This window comes from Epargyreus clarus, unplaced genomic scaffold, assembly GCF_041222505.1.
Source record: "Epargyreus clarus isolate Ecla_fem2 unplaced genomic scaffold, WU_Ecla_fem_2.2 ptg000034l, whole genome shotgun sequence".
Classification (NCBI taxonomy): Eukaryota; Metazoa; Arthropoda; class Insecta; order Lepidoptera; family Hesperiidae; genus Epargyreus; species Epargyreus clarus.
Genome location: NW_027332239.1, coordinates 742,650 through 762,526, shown reverse-complemented (window position 1 = coordinate 762,526; position 19,877 = coordinate 742,650). Strand labels below are relative to the sequence as shown.

General features: G+C 35.8%; 3 protein-coding genes across 4 annotated transcripts; 1 reads left to right on the top strand and 2 right to left on the bottom strand.

The window, feature by feature from the left end:
• Positions 1–228: 228 nt before the first annotated feature.
• On the bottom strand, positions 229–4,969 carry Bub3 (mitotic checkpoint protein Bub3). Its single transcript, XM_073091247.1, has 5 exons — positions 4,623–4,969; positions 4,238–4,462; positions 2,462–2,732; positions 1,844–1,976; positions 229–1,254 (listed from the first exon to the last, which is right to left on the bottom strand). The coding sequence occupies exons 1-5, from the start codon at positions 4,833–4,835 to the stop codon at positions 1,098–1,100; spliced, it is 999 nt and encodes a 332-aa protein (XP_072947348.1). The 5' UTR covers positions 4,836–4,969; the 3' UTR covers positions 229–1,097.
• Positions 4,970–5,371: 402 nt separating this feature from the next.
• Sec71 (ADP ribosylation factor guanine nucleotide exchange factor Sec71) lies at positions 5,372–14,263 on the top strand. Its single transcript, XM_073091233.1, has 3 exons — positions 5,372–5,799; positions 6,595–11,459; positions 13,188–14,263. Exons 1-3 carry the CDS (start codon positions 5,673–5,675, stop codon positions 13,323–13,325), a joined length of 5,130 nt encoding a protein of 1,709 aa, XP_072947334.1. The 5' UTR covers positions 5,372–5,672; the 3' UTR covers positions 13,326–14,263.
• Arpc1 (Actin-related protein 2/3 complex, subunit 1A) lies at positions 13,862–19,677 on the bottom strand. 2 transcript variants are annotated; one of them, XM_073091234.1, is made up of 4 exons: positions 19,620–19,677; positions 19,444–19,539; positions 19,269–19,349; positions 13,862–15,325 (listed from the first exon to the last, which is right to left on the bottom strand). In XM_073091234.1, the coding sequence occupies exons 3-4, from the start codon at positions 19,339–19,341 to the stop codon at positions 14,277–14,279; spliced, it is 1,122 nt and encodes a 373-aa protein (XP_072947335.1). In that variant the 5' UTR covers positions 19,342–19,349; positions 19,444–19,539; positions 19,620–19,677; the 3' UTR covers positions 13,862–14,276. The 2 variants fall into 2 exon arrangements, with proteins under 2 accessions (XP_072947335.1, XP_072947336.1); XM_073091235.1 differs by having other exon boundaries at positions 19,650–19,668.
• Between the last annotated feature and the right edge of the window lie 200 nt (positions 19,678–19,877).

The following is a 19,877-nucleotide window of genomic DNA, read 5'->3' as shown; positions in this document are numbered from 1 at the left end:
GCCGGCGAGCTTCTATCGCTCGCGGTCAGTAGCAATCTTCTTGGATCTTCTTTCGGCATGTCTCACTTAGACGTGCGTAAAACGTCCATTTACGCACGCCGTGATATAAAAGATTATTCTAATCAGTAGGATAATATATCTATGGTTAAAACACACCCTACTTATTTCCGACAATACGTGGACGATTGACTCGTTTACTTCTAGGAAATAAAAAAATAAAACACTCAGTTATTCGTTACTTACATTTTACTTTATTTTTATTCAATTTTAGATAGCTTACAAAATTAATTTTCAATACCGGACATACAGTATATTCTATGTGTAGTCAATGTGCCTACGTTTAGCTAATTCTATTCACCTGATAGACTGCTCACACCCCTATGGCTTCAAATCACACACGCTAAACCAATAAGTTATTTCATAGAAAATAAACCAAACTATACAGATTATATTATTAAACGGTGAAGGAAAACATCGTGAGGAAACCTGCATACTTTTGACATTAATAGAGAAAAAATAAATCTCAAAGGTATATGAAGTCTACCAATTCGCACTTGGCCAGCGCGGTGGACTATGGCCTAATCCTTCTCATTCTGAGAAAAGACTCGTGCCCAGCAGTGGGACAGTAATGGGTTGATGATGATGATACAGATTAGTGTACAAAGATATTAAACAAAAAGGCGACATATTGCTTGTTCAAAGTTATTTAACTAATAATTTATGTAATAACAATTAGGTGAATTATTCTGATTCTTAAAGAATGGTATGAAAAAGTCTTCTTTTTCCTTTATCCATGTAATTAACCTGTGGTACGTAAACTGTATCATTGTATAGTAGACATTGCTCCTAGATATACACATCAGGTTCTCAAAGTAGCATAGTATGCACCATGCACCTAATCTTTATTAATACAACTATTAAACAATGTAATTTTGTTACTCTACAACGATACATATCACATGTCCGTCACATTTATATTTAACAATATAACACACCACAAAGTAAAGTTGAAATTGAAAAAGCACTAAGCACAATCCATAACACATGTCCTATGAAGCCACCATTCTCCAGGTCGTCTACCAGGTGTGGTCCTGGCCTCATTTGGGTTTGGTCTCCTGGTCGGTGACGTATCTAATGTAAATGATGTCCTCGGGCTTAGGGTCTTCGGCCTGGGTCTCGTCGAGCTGGGAACACGCGATGGCCAACGCGGAGCCGTCGTGCGAGAAACTCAGAGATGACACTGCTGTGTTATATCTGTAAAGGTTTATACAATTTTATTAGGGGCATTTTTAGTTGCATATAAATCAATTAGATACACTCAGTCAGAATAGATAATTACTGGTTATTTCTTCAGTTCAGAAATTCAAAGCTGATCCGTTTCTTTTTAAAAGCTTTTATTTTATATCTAAGTAGGCTTCTATAAGCACTTCATGAATTATAATTAATATAATTGATAATATAACTATAAAAGTATTCCTATATATATTTCCTGTGTAAAAATTAAATCATGCGAGAAAAAAATCGTAATTTTTTTTAAACGCTTTCTACACTCACAGCCCCACTCTAGGATTCCCTGTCTCGTGGCGCCATGGACACACACAGAGACAAATACACAAACACTCAGACCCAGAAACAGAAATCTAATTTCATCATTTAGATATCTGTCTGGCCAGGTTCGAACCCGGGACCCACTGCGCGTCAGAACGGTATGGTGACCGCTCCGCCACGAGGGTCATCTATTAATAGGCAATTGATTGATACATGTCATAAAAGATATAGTATTATTGTGATAAAATCGTAATTACATCATGAGAGGTAATGTATTGGGGCATCACAAACTCACCTGTGGAACTGACAGAGGCGTTTCTTGTTGAACCCATCCCAAATGTTGACGTAACCATCTGAGCCACCCGTCGCAAATGTGTTGTACACTGAGTGGAAGCTTATAGCGTTCACCGGATATATTTTCTCAAGGCCTAAAACGAAATAAACACCAATATTTTACCATGCATCACATTAACTTTAGTAATAGTAGTATAGCTTTAGTATTGTGTAATACATTAAAATCGATTTGTTCCAAAATTCAACACATAATCGGCATGAGCGAGATTGTTCACGTTCGGAGAAAAATGTGACAAAAATTCTATAACATACTAGCTGACCTGGCAAACTTTGTGTTGCCATATAAATAAAAAAATGTTAAGGGTAAACAACCCTTATCACTGAGGGGTATGAAAAATAGATAGTAGCCGATTCTCAGACCTACTGAATATGCATATAAAATTTGGTGAAATCGGTAAAGCCGTTTCGGAGGAGTATGGTATTTTTTTTTTTTTTTTTTTTATCTCAATTTCTTAAAAATACATACAATACATACAATGTACAAAGATAATATTCTTTAAACCGTATTCAAAGATGGTCATATTGAAAATTGTTCATACATACAATCTCATCCACATACCTCCATCCTTTGTTCTGTGGCATTTAAATGCATACTTCTTCTTCTGCACTTCTGGATTACTGTCCAAGTATTCCACCGCAACCCTACCCTCGATGGAACTGAGGACGTAGCCCTGCTTGTTAGGGAACACCCTGATGCAGCGTGTTTGGTACTTTAGAGAGGACTCCCGCCTCTGGTTCACATGGCCCATGTTACGTACATCCCATACAAAGATCTTACGACCAGATGTACCCACTACAAACTTTTCACCAACTATGCTCATTGTGTACACCTGAAAATTGTAATTATATCAATAGTACAGTTGTTATGTCGGGGGGATTACGGTTCTTACGGCGCCAAGATTTGAATGCGGATCCGTATAGATTTCGATGAGACAAGACAAAAAGTAAGAATATTTTTTTTTGATATCTCGCTTAGTTTTCGAGATATCGATACTCAAAAATTATTCGAAAATTTCGATTTTTTGGGTTTTAAAAGTGAAATTGCCGAGGAACGGCGCGGCGGAAACGGGTGCGACTGGTATCTCCGGATAGGGGAGGACGTGCAGAATACGGTAGAAGAAAAATGAAGAGAATTCGTTAAGAAACGGCGGAGGAAAATGAGAAAAACCAAAAATTGATATTTGAAAAACGGAGAAAATTATATTTAAAAATTTAGAAAACGGAGAGAAACGGAAGTAGTATGTGCGAAAAGGTATCGTTGAGACGAGTACGATGGTATAAAATAATTAGAAATCGGGCAAGGGACAACGAAGTTAGAGGTGATTGAAATTTGAGTTGGTATTGGTTAGGTTAGGTTAGGTTAGGTTAGGTTTAGGTTAGGTTAGGTTAGGTTAGGTTAGGTTTTTTTTATTATTATTGTTATTATCATAATAATAGTGATAATCATAATAAAGGATAAAATATATCTTCAAAAAATTTTTTCAATAAAATTCCAACATTTTTAATAATGTATTTATTAATATCTTGAAAACTAAGCAACATATCGAAAAAAATTATTCTTTGTTTTCGTTTTCTTTTCCAAAAATCTATCGAAATACATCATTAAAAGAATATTTTTTTTTTTTATTTTTCGATTTTTAAATATCGATATTTCGAAAACTAAGCGAGATATCAAAAAAATTTATTCTTACTTTTCGTCTTGTCTCGTCGAGATCTATAAGGATCCGCATTCAAATTTTGGCGCCGTAAGAATCGTAATCGTGCCGTTATGTCTATTAATTATTACTATATACTAGTCGACCAAGTCAAGTAGACGAATGTTAAACGTGACGTCACTCGCAATATATGTGCGTACCGCTGGCAAAAAAATGATAACTTGTTTTGAGAAATTGATTTATATTCCACCTGTTCGTCTAGTTGGCTTGGCTGGGTAGTAAAATTCAGCTTTGTATAGTTAATCTACTTAATCCATAGTAGCGTTTTTATAATTTTTTATAAGAAAAGGAAAGCTATGAAGATAAATATCACAACTAAAACAAAAAACTTATTTTAGTTTGATAAAACTGACAGGTGAATAATACTGTCATATAATTATTGCATTGAGTGCTATTCCTATGTTGATAACTACCAAGGTGTGTATATTTTTGTAATTGGACTACATTTGATTTATTTAATGACAATAGGGTAAAGACAAGTTTTCTGTCTACCTGATGGTAAGTGGTCGCTGCCACCCATTCACATTTGTAGCCAACCCCATATAAAACAGGAGTTGTACATAATAATTACATTACATACTGTACTAAAATGAAATGAAACAGTTCATAAAAATTCATACCCTTTCATTCCCCTGGTTATAAGTCCCGACACAGTTTGGCACTCTACTGTCCCACATCTTGACCGTACCGTCCCAGCTGCCCGTGAGCACTGCATTCACCTCATTAGCAAACTCCACGCAACGTATTGCACCTTTATGATCCCCTAGTATCGTCTCTGACGTTGCATTCAGGTCGTACATTTTTAAGGTTTGGTCGAGCCCTCCGCTGTACGAGTGGACTGCATCCTGGAAGTAGTATTAAAATTACTAGTATTAAAATAAAAAAAACAATTTTGTCCATGGTTTCGTATTATTTATACCAATGGGCTCTAAATTAATTAGGAAATTAACTTAAAATAAGGGGATTATACATAAATAAAGCGCGTTGATCACTATTTTCACTTACCCGAAAACAAACATCAAGTACAGGTAATTCATGGTTGTATTTATGCCTCTCAATATTCGCTGAAACATCGTATAGTCTCACCGAACAATCCCATGAGGATACAAGAAGGAATTGGTTTGATTTTGGGGCAAATTTTACACTTGAGATCGCGTCTTCCGGTAGAGTTTTTAACTTAAATTCTGTGCGGGATTCCGCCACCCGCGTAACAGTCATTGTGGAAGCAATTTTGTTTAACACACAGGGAACAACTACAAATTAAAATCTCGTTGTGTTATTAATTCTAAAAATCACACAAATCTGTAAATAACGGCGCTCATCACTCGAAGACACCATACGTCATATTATATTTTTTTCGAGCTCTATAGATAATAAATACTTTAGAGTCTTTAGATAATAATTTAGCACAGATTGTATAATAGAAGGTAATCTGTAAAATATTAATTTTATATAAAAAAACTAATTACGAAGTAAACTGTATCTTTTAGTAGGTATATCTTTTGTTAAAAAAATATATTGCATAAACATATCATTTCGAAGTTTGTTTTATTGAACGCTTCCAAAACACGAAATAAGTACTGACAATATGCGTTCCGTTTCATCTAATTACTTTACATCCTATTGGAATTAGTAATTTATTTAAATTATCAGATAGTATATCAACGCAATTCTATAACATTTGTATTTATTTGTTTAATTAACGGTTTAATATTATAATATAAAGTTATTCTTACAGTGTTAAATTTAAAATAAAAGTATTCCGTATCAATAGTCAATCAATTCATTCTTCGGCCGCAGTTAATGAACGCAGCTTTTATATGACATGTTTGTGATGAGGTGTGAATAGAGAAATCCCTGTTTCGCTAAAATGGATTCACGTATATTGTTTGCCGTTTGAACTTTTGTGATGTTTGATTTGTGCTATATTCGGATGCGCAAATAACTTGCGAATACAATACAACAGTGCCTCAAAACAAATTAACGTAAATGACAAGACCACCGAGGAACTAAGTCGACTCCGGTTGGAACGAATGGAGTGATTGCCATAAACTAATGATGCAAACCAACTTGAAAACTAAAGAGATGTTTATAGTCAGAGCTTTGGAAAAAATATTAGCGGATAAGGACATAAAAAGGTCCTATCACAGTCAGTTGAAAAAATCCTGTGAAGTCGCCCTCGGTAAGACATCTTGACGTTGTAACGGGTAGATAACGTAATTATTAGTTGATGTAGCTGTGTTACAGGTTTTCCTAATTAAATTATGGATTAAGTTACGAAATTGATACAGTTTTTTTTCGAGTGGCGATTGGTGCCATGACCTTGTAAAGTGGTAGTGGGGGATTGTTCGTGTTATCACGAGAGTTTGTACCGTGGTGACCGAATATTAACGCTGTTCATTAGTACTGAGCCCTATCTGTAATATGACACTCCACAGTAATTTGAAGTGCTGGCCCAGATATGGCTATTGCAAAATGCATAAGAAAGCAAGGACTACTATTGCAAAATAATTAGCTTGAATGAATCATATTTTTATTTTCCTTATGTATTTCTTATCTGCTATATATTAAATTAAATGTTATAGACTTAATTTTTATCATACCTGCTTTTATTTTATACTTATTTGTAGTGTACATAATGATGTAAATAGAAGCATGTATAATCAATTTGAAATAAAGTGTACAATTGCACACAGATTACATACATTTTATGTCATCCAATGAACTTAAAAAAAATCGTATATGTAGTAAATTGCCCAAGAGCCGCTTGTATGTATGTTGTTTTTTTTTTTTTTTTTGTGAAGTAAATTGGTGTATGAGCTGTTCATTTTCAATTTATTTATTTTCTTATTGGAGAGTAATAAAGTTTTATTTCAATATAGGAGTGTTCATTATTATTTTGTGAGTATATTATTTTTTTTAACTATTAGAAAGTTTCTATGTATACATTATTTCAATGAAAATTATCTTATTTCAGAGGAAATAAAAGAAGAACTAAAAAATGGAGGTCAAGTGGAATTATCAGAAAGTCCCACATCAGGCACTCTTCCCTTACCAAAAAATGACTCCTCCAATATTATCACTGCTGAGAAGTACTTTCTACCATTTGAATTGGCATGCCAGAGCAAAGCTTCCAGGATAGTGGTGACTGCACTCGACTGCCTGCAGAAATTAATTGCGTATGGCCACTTGACTGGCAACATTCCTGATTCCACCACACCGAGAAAACTTCTCATAGACAGAATCGTTGAGACAATTTGCAGTTGTTTCAATGGACCACAGACTGATGAAGGTGTACAGCTTCAAATAATTAAAGCCCTCCTCACAGTAATCACTAGCCAGCATGTAGAAGTCCATGAAGGAACTGTACTGCTCGCTGTCAGGACATGTTATAATATTTATTTAGCCAGTAAGAATCTTATCAATCAGACAACCGCCAGAGCAACACTAACACAAATGCTTAATGTTATATTTACTAAAATGGAGAATCAGGCCTTAGAGTCTGAAGGAAATGGCAACCAGCTATCTGAATTACATCATAAAATGCCCAATGGCAACCTTAACATGGAAGAGCAGCAAGGAAACCATGTTAATCAAGATCATAAAGATAATCAGATGTCTCATGAAGAAAGAGTGGATGAAATTTTGGAGGCAAAACTGATTGCTAAGCAAATTGTTGATTCAGTGATAGACAATGCTGTAACAATTGCTTCTAAGAAAAATACTGATGACTTAAGTCATAGTCCTGACAATAACGAAAACCCATCTGATTCTGGAAGTGTGTCACAAGAGAGCAATGGACAGGCAAATACAGAAGCTTCAATCACAAGGATTCCTTCACAAGAAAGTGTTGATGTGGCCTCTGAGAATGACAACTCTGTTACAGCTAAATTCACACATGTTCTCCATAAAGATGCATTCTTAGTATTCAGAGCTTTATGCAAATTATCTATGAAGCCATTACCCGAAGGCACCCCTGACCCTAAATCACATGAATTAAGATCAAAAATTCTATCCCTTCATTTACTACTTTCTATTCTTCAAAATGCTGGCCCTGTATTTAGAAATAATGAGATGTTTATAACTGCTATCAAGCAATATCTTTGTGTAGCATTATCTAAGAATGGTGTCAGTTCTGTACCTGAAGTGTTTGAGCTTTCATTGGCTATATTCTTGGCTCTACTTCAAAATTTCAAAGTCCATTTAAAGAAACAGATTGAGGTGTTCTTCAAGGAAATATTTATGAATATTTTGGAGACCTCAAGTTCTTCATTTGAACACAAGTGGATGGTAATTCAGGCCCTTACCAGGATCTGTGGCGATGCTCAGAGTGTTGTTGATATTTATGTGAACTACGATTGTGACTTATCTGCAGCAAATCTATTCCAAAGGCTTGTAAATGATGTGTCTAAGATTGCACAAGGAAGACAAGCTTTGGAATTAGGAGCTACCCCAAACCAAGAAAAATCTATGAGGATCAGAGGACTTGAATGTCTCGTTTCAATTCTGAAGTGCATGGTAGAATGGAGCAAGGAACTTTATATCAATCCAAACATGCAAACTACCCTTGGGGAAAGACCAGTCAAAGAAGACACAGATCATCAAAGTATTAAGTCTCATGGGGGCTCAAGCCTAAGTCTGGTCTCCACAGGGTCTAGCAATATTGGCAACAGGGAAACATTGGATTCACCCGAACAGTTTGAGGTCCTAAAACAACAAAAGGAAGTTTGGGAAACAGGCATAGACTTGTTTAACAGAAAACCAAAGAAAGGGGTGGCATTTCTTCAAGAACAAGGTCTTCTGGGTACTTCTACGAAAGAAATCGCTGAGTGGCTATTAACTGATGAAAGAATTGACAAAATATTTATTGGTGAATATTTAGGCGAAAATGACGACCATTCAAAAGAGGTTATGTATGCTTATGTGGACTCTATGAAGTTTTCTAATATGGATATAGTTGCTGCACTTCGCCATTTCTTAGAAGGCTTTAGATTGCCTGGAGAAGCACAAAAGATAGACAGATTAATGGAGAAGTTTGCTGCTCGATATTGTGTATGCAATCCGACTAACACGCTATTTATGAGTGCCGACACGGTATACGTATTAGCGTTTTCCATAATAATGCTAACAACAGATTTGCATTCGCCACAAGTCAAGAATAAAATGACAAAAGAACAGTATATTAAATTGAATAGTGGCATTAGTGACAATAATGATCTGCCACGTGAATACCTGTCGCAAATATATGACGAAATTGCCGGCCATGAAATAAAAATGAAAAATACATCCAAACCAGGAAAACACATGATTGCCAATGAAAAGAAACGTAAGCTGATATGGAACATGGAGATGGAACAAATATCAACAGCAGCTAAGAATCTAATGGAATCAGTATCTCATGTACAAACGCCGTTCACAACAGCCAAACACGTTGAGCATGTGAGGCCGATGTTTAAGATGGCATGGACGCCGTTCCTGGCAGCATTCTCTGTAGGATTACAAGACTGTGATGATCCCGAAATAGCTTCTCTATGTTTGGATGGAATTAGATGCGCCATTCGTATCGCTTGCATCTTCCATATGTCACTTGAAAGGGATGCTTACGTACAAGCATTAGCGCGGTTTACGCTGTTGACCGCAAACTCGCCAATCACAGAAATGAAAGCGAAGAATATTGACACAATTAAGACTTTAATTACAGTTGCCCATACAGATGGAAACTATCTTGGTTCCAGTTGGTTAGATGTGGTTAAATGTATATCCCAGTTAGAGCTAGCACAGCTAATAGGGACTGGAGTTCGACCTCAATTTTTGTCAGGCTCCGGCATAAAACCACAGCCTGATTCTTTGAAATTCAGTCTCATGTCTTTAGATCCTAGTGTCAAGGAACATATTGGGGAAACGAGCTCACAAAGTGTTGTAGTAGCGGTCGATAGAATATTCACCGGTTCCACGAGGCTAGATGGTGACGCAATAGTTGACTTTGTCAAGGCCCTTTGTCAAGTTTCCTTAGATGAGCTAAGCCATCCAACAAATCCGCGTATGTTCTCTTTGCAAAAGATTGTTGAGATATCTTATTACAATATGGGTCGTATTAGGCTCCAGTGGTCCCGCATTTGGCAAGTATTAGGTGACCATTTCAATAAAGTTGGCTGCAGTAGTAATGAAGATATAGCATTCTTTGCAGTTGATTCCTTGAGGCAACTGTCAATGAAATTCATAGAAAAAGGAGAGTTTGCAAATTTCAAGTTCCAGAAAGACTTTTTGAGGCCATTTGAACATATAATGAAGAAAAATAGTTCCCCGACAATAAGAGACATGGTGGTCAGATGTATCGCTCAGATGGTAAACTCGCAAGCACCAAACATCAAGTCCGGTTGGAAAAACATATTTTCGGTCTTTCACTTAGCTGCTGGTGATCAAGATGAAGCTATTGTTGATTTAGCATTCCAAACAACGGGAAAAATAATATCAGAATTATACGAAAAGCAATTCCATGCTATGATCGACTCTTTCCAGGATGCAGTAAAATGCTTATCGGAATTTGCTTGCAACGCAAAGTTCCCTGATACCTCCATGGAGGCAATAAGACTGGTAAGGTCTTGCGCAACGGCTGTAGGTACATCGCCACAGTTGTTTGCTGATCACGCAGGACTAGAGGGCGAACCAGGCGCGCCCGAAGAGGATAGGGTTTGGTTAAGGGGATGGTTTCCTCTCCTGTTCTCCCTTTCTTGTGTCGTAAGCCGCTGCAAATTAGATGTGCGAACTCGAGGACTAACTGTCCTATTTGAGATTATTAAAACGCACGGCGAATCATTCCGTCCCCATTGGTGGAGAGATTTATTCAATATACTATTTAGGATCTTTGATAACATGAAGTTACCTGAGCATCAGTTGGAAAAGAACGAATGGATGACTACGACTTGCAACCACGCGTTGTACGCAATCGTCGACGTCTTCACACAATACTTTGACATTCTCGGCTCCCTCTTGCTGGAACAACTCTACGCACAGCTTCACTGGTGCGTGCAACAAGACAACGAGCAACTCGCTCGATCTGGCACAAACTGCTTGGAAAATCTAGTCATCTCAAACGGAACAAAGTTCAACGAAGATACCTGGAGTAAGACGTGTCAGATTATGTTGGACATATTCAACAGCACACTCCCTACTACGTTGCTCACTTGGAAACCTGATGACGGTGAGGAAGGAGAAACGCCTCACGTCCGGCACGGTATTCTTAAGAAACCCCAAGGAGATGAAGCAAAATCGTCCAACCGTGTTTTCAACAGCCTGCTAATTAAATGCGTAGTGCAGTTGGAACTTATTCAAACTATCGATAACATTGTCTTCTACCCAGCAACATCGAGGAAGGAGGACGCCGAAACGCTGGCGCTAGCCGCCGCCGAATTAACAGGAGGCACTCCGGGAACGGAACAAGAATGTCAGCGTGAAGAACAGGGCATGTATCGACTGCTTAGTTCACCACACTTGCTACGACTTGTGGAATGCCTCATGTGCAGTCATCGATTCGCTAAAACATTCAATACAAATAACGCACAGAGAAATGTGCTCTGGAAAGCAAACTTTAAGGGCTCCGTGAAGCCTAATATGTTGAAACAAGAAACCCAATCGCTCGCTTGCGTTCTTCGGATATTATTCAAGATGTACAGCGATGAAGCTCGGCGGAGTCATTGGCCTGCAGTACAGAAAAGTCTCATAACGATTTGCTGCGAAGCTCTCGAATATTTCGCCGGTCTCAACAATGAGGCCCACAGAGATGCGTGGACGTCAATTCTGCTTCTGATTCTGACCAGAATACTGAAGATGCCCGACGAAAGAGTGAGTACCTGTTCCATTTCTTATACAAATTCATAGCGCCTATAGGATATTACCTAGACGCATAATAATATGAATATTTAGGCCGGAAATTAAAATGACATAACTTCCTGGCGCATGTCACTTGTTATCACGTGATACTTATCCACGCATTTAAATATACAGTAAATTAGATAGTTGCCTGTACCTATAATCGCATAAGGAAACTGCCGTATACGTTGACATATTAATACGTCGATGTAAAGCTCTGATGATGTCATGCAATGCGCACTTGCAGTTTAACAGTTTGTGCATACCAACGAAGTGTACAAAATTTATGCTTATAAATCTTTATTGCGTAGAAAGTAAAACTATAACGTAATGGAACCTTTACTTGATTTATAGAATACTGCAAATAAAATTTTACAAATAAAGATTGAAACTTTATCACAAGAATGTAAAGATATATCGACGGCATGTTTGTCTATCTCAAAAGCGATCTAAATTAAATTAATTGTGAATAGCACACAGAGCGTAGCTTTTTGTACTGGCTGATTGTTGATTTGTTGCATATAATAAATTATTGTTATATAGACACTTATGAAACTGGGGACAAAAATGCAAAATACCTTTGTGTTTCACAGTAATTACATCAAAAATTTTGTAGACATTCTTTTGAGATAACTTTATAATTTGAATTTATCGAAATTATGATATCAGATCTTACTAAACATGATATCCAAAACAAAGGAATGAACTAAATTGTTCCGGATTTATTAAACTACAAGCGAAATATACATAAATATTTTAGCTACATGATCACCATCTAAAGCTAAATATATAAAACTATCTGACCCGGCAAAGTTTGTACCGCCTCAAAATCTATTTATCAAATATATTTTATATAAAATATAGCCTATGTTACTTGTGGATAATGTAGCTTTCGAATGGTGAAAGAATTTTTAAAATCGGTCCAGTAGTTTTTGACACTATTCCATTACAACCAAACAAACAAATTTTTCCTCTTTATAATATTAGTGTAGACTAGGTACTTCGACGAAAGAACAATGCATGTTTATGTTCGTTAATACTGATCTAATCTTTATTATTCCACGCAAATATTTTTTATAGATTGCTACGATACTATGCATTTTGCAATTTTTGTTTTGGTATATACCGATGCAACCAACGCCACACGGTCCATCTGGTATTCCCACTGCTGGGCGCGGGTCTCCTCTCAGAATTAGAGGGATTCAGGCCATAGTCCACTGCGCTGGCCAAGCGGTTTCACACACCTTTGTGATTTTTTTTAAGATGTCTAAGGTGTCCAGGTTTCAGCTGGTTATTGTGATTAATTTATAAAACACATAACTTTTGTTAAATCAGTGGTCTGGAATTCGAATGCCGTTTCTTCTCCATAAGGAAACACCTTGTGAAGTGGTGGTAGTTTTACTGACATTCAAAAAGTGCTCTGTAAAGAACCTATTTTGAATAAAAAAAAATGATTTAATTGATTTGAACCTGGACCCGATCGGGACTTGAGTTTCCATGTACTAGGCTACTGCTGTTCAATCGTAATCTCCCTCATTAAATTATCAAGCAATACTTCAAGAAATCTTGCACGTGGAGAAAAATCTTGCACGTTCCAAATACCAACCGTCTATGACAGACATGAGTTAATGTAAATGGAATATCGGTGCAGAAAGGGTGACGTATATTTGTTACTATAATCGTTTTATTTCTTATGTTTAGTTTGCGGCCCACGTGTCCAGCTACTACCCGCTGCTGTGCGAGATCACGTGCTTCGACCTGAAGCCGGAGCTCCGTTCAGTTCTCCGCCGCGTGTTCATCCGCATCGGGCCCGTCTTCAACATCGTCGCCGCGCACTAAAACCACTTCACATTATGCAATACGTCATTCATTACTTAGATGTGAAAAAAATAGTTGGCGAATGTACATGCACAAGCTAACTGCCTTTAACCCATAATCTTAACTCATCTTGTGACGTTGCATAATGTAAAGTGCTTTAAATTAGCATCAGAGCCGATCCCACCGATCGATAACGGAGGGACTTCACCAAATATCGGATTAGGAAGGAGCACCAAATTGACAATAACTGTTACGCTGTATTTTTATTTTTCACTATCAGATTTATAATTCGCTTGCTAATTAATATAACTTGTTTTTTCGTGATAATCTTATCATCCTTGATAATCTTGGCGTACGGTAAACCGTTAAATTAGTGACACAATACGTCACCCTTTAATTTAAAACGAGCGCCAATTTAAATCTAGCTCCTTCCTAAATAAAGGCGAAGGTCGGCTCTTGCATACAAATATGGCCTTATAGTTCTGTAGGTTTACTATCACTTAGTAGTTTATTGTTAAACATGCGACACTGCGCTAGGTAAATCATAACACGACTCGTTGATTCCTTAATTTTTAATGTAATAATGACAGCAATCAGTACTTCAGTAGTATTAAAAGTGATCTATTACTAGCGTGTAGTAGTCTTATTGTCTAATTTATATTATATAAATTTAAATTATTTGATTATCAATGTTAAAGTCTAAATTGTATAATAAAAACATAGATGTTGTACCTATAAATTATAGTTTATTCTGTATATTTGAAGTTTTTACTGTATGGAGCGCTGAATTCACTCACCGCTGTTTGCTTCACATTTTCTTCTGGCTAGACTGATCCAACTGTGATTGTGATGGTTTTTCACAGCTTTCCGTGTTATCCCAACCTTATTGAGTGATTTCAGAACTCGCACGCAAACTGATTATATTATCCCTTATAAAATAAATAAAATAATACAATATTTGGCTGTGTATTATTAAACAATCTGAAGGCCCTCAATAGATTTTTCCAGTGATTCCAAGTCCCAGATGACTAGTTGTCCGTCCAGGCCTGAAGTGCTGAACTTCTTCGCGTTAGCTTTCGTGCCCTTGTAGAGGCTAATACAAGTAATAGCATTCTGATGGATAGAGTCCAAGTATGTGTCGCTGGTTTCAATACGAGCCTGACGATCGAGCGACTGGAACTTCTTCATGGCGGACAAACCGCCCGACTCCTTCCTCTGAGTATTGTCCAATTTGGCGACGAATCTAATCTCGTCGCCATCGTGGCAGTAAAGTAAGGGAATGCAACTGTGTCCAGCTACAATCAAAGAATTATTGGATATCCAATTGCATCCCAGGAATGGCAGATATTCAGTCTTAAGTTTAATTACAGCTCTACCTTGAGTAGCATCAGCTACATTGATGGAGCTGTCGTGCCCCACCCAGGCTACTTTTCTACCGTCGGCCGAAAACGACACGCTGTGGATCCAGCCACTGCCCGAAGAGAATGGAAATTCAGCCAGCAGCTGTCCTAATGGTAACTTTGATCCCCAAACATTAGGGCCGGGCTGATCTTCAATATCTTTTATGTAAGCTGAGAACACCCTAACCTTAAAATCGGTAGAGCCAGCGACAAGGAGAATATTGTTAGGATGCCAATCTAATGTAGTTACAGTTGAACGAATGGGTTTCTTGATGTGCTTAGATACCCACCAGTTGTTCTCTTTCTCGAAGTAACAGATAGAAATCAAGCGAGCCCCAGAGCCAACTGCAAATTTATTCTCCATGGGTGACCATTTCACGCAGGTGGCCGCACGGTTGATACGCAACAGAACAAGGGTAGTGTTCCATTTACCATCTTCAGTTTGCGTCCACACGTATGCATTACGATCGACGGAGCAGGTAACAATCCTGTTGGTGTTTGGTGCCCAGTCAATGCCCATAACTCTGAGGTCATGTTCCACCAAGTTATTGGTTTGCTTCCATTCGCTGCCCTCCTTTTGGTAGATGTGCACTTCATTGTTGTTTGGAGAAAATGCAATCTCTGCAAAACATTGAATAAAATTAAATAATAATGGAAATTTTGTCCATATACATAATATCAAGGATAACTGACGTGAATCAACAATTTAAAACACCATAATTGGTTTCATTGCCAAACATCAAATTTGGACCAGACAAACTTTGATAAATATAGCTTGAAACAAGGAAAACAAATTGAATAATGGGGGAAATATTTGTATAGTCTGATTCATAATTAGGTGTCCAAAATGTAAACAAAGAAATGTCATTGTCAAAATTCGATGACAGGTATTGCAAACCTTAACAAATTAACAAGAAACGAAAACTTTCACAAAATTCAACATAAAACAAAAACTTAATAACTGCACACAATTTAAAAAAACGCGCTATGAAAACTAGAAAAAATTCGAGTTCGATCACGATCACGAAAATTAATAATAAGACAACTACGACAACTATGACAACTACGAAACTTAAAAATGGCGGCACAAAAAATGTTTTGGATTCCGATTGTGTGACCATTATCACAATTTAATTTTTTCTCATAAATCTTGTTTTTTATTATTATTACTGTATGAAATGAAATTGAGTTAATATAAATATTGGAAAATGTGAATTGATTTTAATTTATTTAGATTATTATTTTATTATCGATGTCTTAATTGAATATTGTCAAAAATAAGAAACTGCCATTTGACACATATTTTCTTGATAGGTCAACACCTTTGTTTACATTTTGGACACCTAATTATGAATCGGACTATAGTATCAATCAATTTCATTGGTATTGTCAATTTTTACACTATTACAGCCATAGATATATTATACTAATAGATTGGCAATCCGAAAGAGTCAGAGCATAGTATACGTGTGTGTTAGAGCGAGATAGACAGGCGAGGCCATTCACGTATAGGCTGTCAGCCCAAGTCAGCCTGATGTTTATTATTGTAAAACTAAATCGCGCTTATTTTTCAATATTATTAATCAAAAACAGTTAAAACAGTGCTTACTAAAAGTGTTTGGCCATGGTTACGTGTGCTGTACCTGGATGTAACTCATCCAAGAAAGAAAACCCACAAAAATACTCATTTCACATGTAAGTACTACATTAATTGTTTAGCTGTTTAAAGGCAATATTTTACACTTATTACGAAAGTGTTATATACCAAAAGATAGGAAAAATCTTCGAAATTTATCACATAAACACTAGAAATGCACAGAAATGCAAATAAAAAAATTAATAAATACGTGAATAGTTGCTATTTCTTATCAAATTTTTGGTGTTGCGTATTGACAATATCGATAAAAAAAATTATCGATATTTCTAATTCTAAAGTATATAGTTTAAATAGGTTGCGTGCAACTTATATAAAATCTTATCCGGCCTCACCTTTTTTTTATTGTTGGATTAATATTTTTTGGGCGATTTTATCTATGTAAATTTTGATAAAGTCTTGTTAAACTTATTTTAATTTTTTTTTCATAGGCCAATCTATACTGACATTCTTATATGTTTAAATCCTCTGTTTGCAAGCAATGACATTTTATACTATTTATGTAAGAAAAGTATTATTTAGAAAAAGGAATAAATTTAGTAACTCTCGAGTGATTCGTCAATTCCAAATCATTGGAACGGGACGTAATCAAAACAAAACAGCAAGTGGAAGTATTCATATATTTAATATAATATATGGATGTCTATGATAAGAATAGAATTATAAGACGTCTATAAGAATTCTATTTTAAGGGCCCATTTTGTAATTAATAGGACACAATTAAAATATTTATGACTGTGTTATTATTGATGGTGCATGTGCACTGATTAAGTTACAGGACTGTAATTATAAAGAGGTAAAGTTTGTAATTTTGTTTGTTTGTTTGTAAGGGCTAATTTTCGGAAATACTGAACCGATCATGAATTTTCTTTCACAATCAGAAAATAACACTATTCAGGAGTGCTATAGGCTATATTTTATTACGATTGAACAAAAAGTCACAGGAAAATAAATATATACATCAAGTCAGCGGAAATTGGGAAAGATATGATACTTTACCGGCGTGCGCTGACTAAACTGTTCGGTATAGACGAACATGATGTTCATTAAATATTAATCCTATTGCATCGTTAAAATTCTTTAGGGTATACATTTTCAGAAGTATGGTAGGTTATTTTTTTTAAACGCGGGCAAAGCCGCGGGTGCTGTTAGGATCTTTATTCATGTAGGGTTACCATATTCAAACTACACTATATATCATGTAATATTTTTATAAAATTTGGATTTTATTCTTCATTTCAGATTTCCTAAGAATATAGATGTTCGACAAAAATGGTTGAAAATGGTAGATAGAAAGGAATGGGTTCCTAGTAAAAATTCTACTATATGTAGTAAACATTTTGAACCAAAATGTTTTTCTAATCGAGGTTCACAAATAGTAAAGCTATGCTCTGGATCAGTACCTACATTATTTATGCCCGTATGTATTTTTGAAATACATAGGATAACATGTATAGTTATTGGCTACTTACGCGAATGTAGACTTTAAATTCGTTTTAAATGTATACCGGGTGAATCGCTATTTTTATAGCTTCGAATTTGATCATGAAGTGCCCTGTACTTCTGCAGGTAATGTTACTGATTTGGACAATTCTCCGAGGAAGAAGAAATTGAAGAAAAGTATTGAAGCGTTTAGAAGACACTTAAATAGTAAACAATAAATAAAAAATAAAAAAATCTTATGAGTAACGTTCATAGTTTTTTTAACTCCCTTACACCTGCCAAAAGATATGAAAACTCCATAAACTGCATCAATTTATAATACAGGTAGCAAGTAACTACTACAATTTGTTTCATAGCTACATAACTGCGCGCATTGATATTTTTCTTTTTTTTTATTTATTGGCGGTCTTCACCAGCATAATTAATCTTTAGCGATTGTATCCTCTTTAAGTCACTGACTGAACAAACTGATAAATAAATTTGTTATTGATATCTTTCTTTAATCGGTATCGATACATTATTAGCAGTAACACTAGCGATGCATACTTTGGCATTTCACACACACATAAATAATCAGTTTTTAGTCTCGCTTGACATTTCATATTGCCAATCTACCCTACGTCAGTAGGATAATATATCTATGATTACAGCACATTTGAATTAGACAATGTTAGTTAAACTACAGCTGCAATAACAGGACAGTTGTTTCATCATGGACATGTGGTTGCAAACACAAAGCTACTATTCTGCTAATCGATATGCAATGGACAGATTCCAAATGGTGTCATGTCAGTTTTTCACAATATAATCATAGTGACGCTTCAAAGGCAAAATTTCGTAAACTTTACAGGATAGATTAGTATTACAGGAGAGTCATTTAAAGTTGAAATATTAAAAAATAAAATAAATGAAAAATTTTTGGGTGGAAATGATTTTAACAGATATAGAAATATTTTCAATCCAACAAATGTGATTTTTTTTCTGTAAATGCAGCTTAGTAATGATTGCTGCTTGATTGATTTGATTAGACTTAATATTTGTTATGTACCAAACGAAGTATTCTTTATAAATGTAATATAATATTAAACAAACAGAGGTCACACAATCAACGTTAGATATTTTTGAAAGGAATATGGTAAACAAACATGCAGTCCAACTGACAGAAGAGTTCTCTGTGCTGCTAATGGACAAATCTAATCAACCTCAGTTAAGATAAATGTGTTATAACTCTTTTATATTGATTGAATGATGGTTGAAACTTGATTTTTGGTTTTATGAAGCATTGCCACTTATGACTAAGTTGGAATGCCCTATAAGGGTTTCTTATTTACCACATCATTAACACCAGAACACAGCAGCACTAGACACAGTTGTAAGTTGTAATTTGTAAGTGCAAAAATAGTTGTGGCAGTGATGTCTGGAGTCAAATCACGAAGGGTTCTAATAACATATTAAATTTCCACTTACGGCTCCTATCCTTGTTCCACGCATGACAAGTTATCGGGGCGCATGAGTCACCGAATGTGAGCGTTTGCGACATGGTTCACTCTGAAAAATACAATAATATTCGACATAAACATCGTTTTAAACATGGTTTTAAGTATCTAAATCTGTAGACCAATGATAAAAACTATACTAATACCTTTTATCACAAAATTGTGATTAATCAGGCGCAACCGGTATTATCAGTTGAGAAGAACAGCCGAATTCGCGGACTCTGGGCAGTCAACGCGAAGTCCTGTAGCAAATAATATAGTGTTATTGAAAATGCTCGGTTGCTGGTGTGTACAATTTCTATCCATTCAATAAATAATTTACAATATCTGCAGCAACGTACACACCCCCTACCTCGAGAAACGACAAATAACTGTCAAAGTCAAACTGTCAACAGTCAACAATATTCTTAACTGGCAATTTCCAAACCACATAAATGATAAGTTTATAATATTATTGTAACTTCTTGAAATAATATAAGTGGGTATTTTTTATATATTTTAATGATAATATATTTAAATATTATATCCAAAAGTTATACGTTCTTTTAAATTAATGGCGGATGGTATCGTTAGATTATCT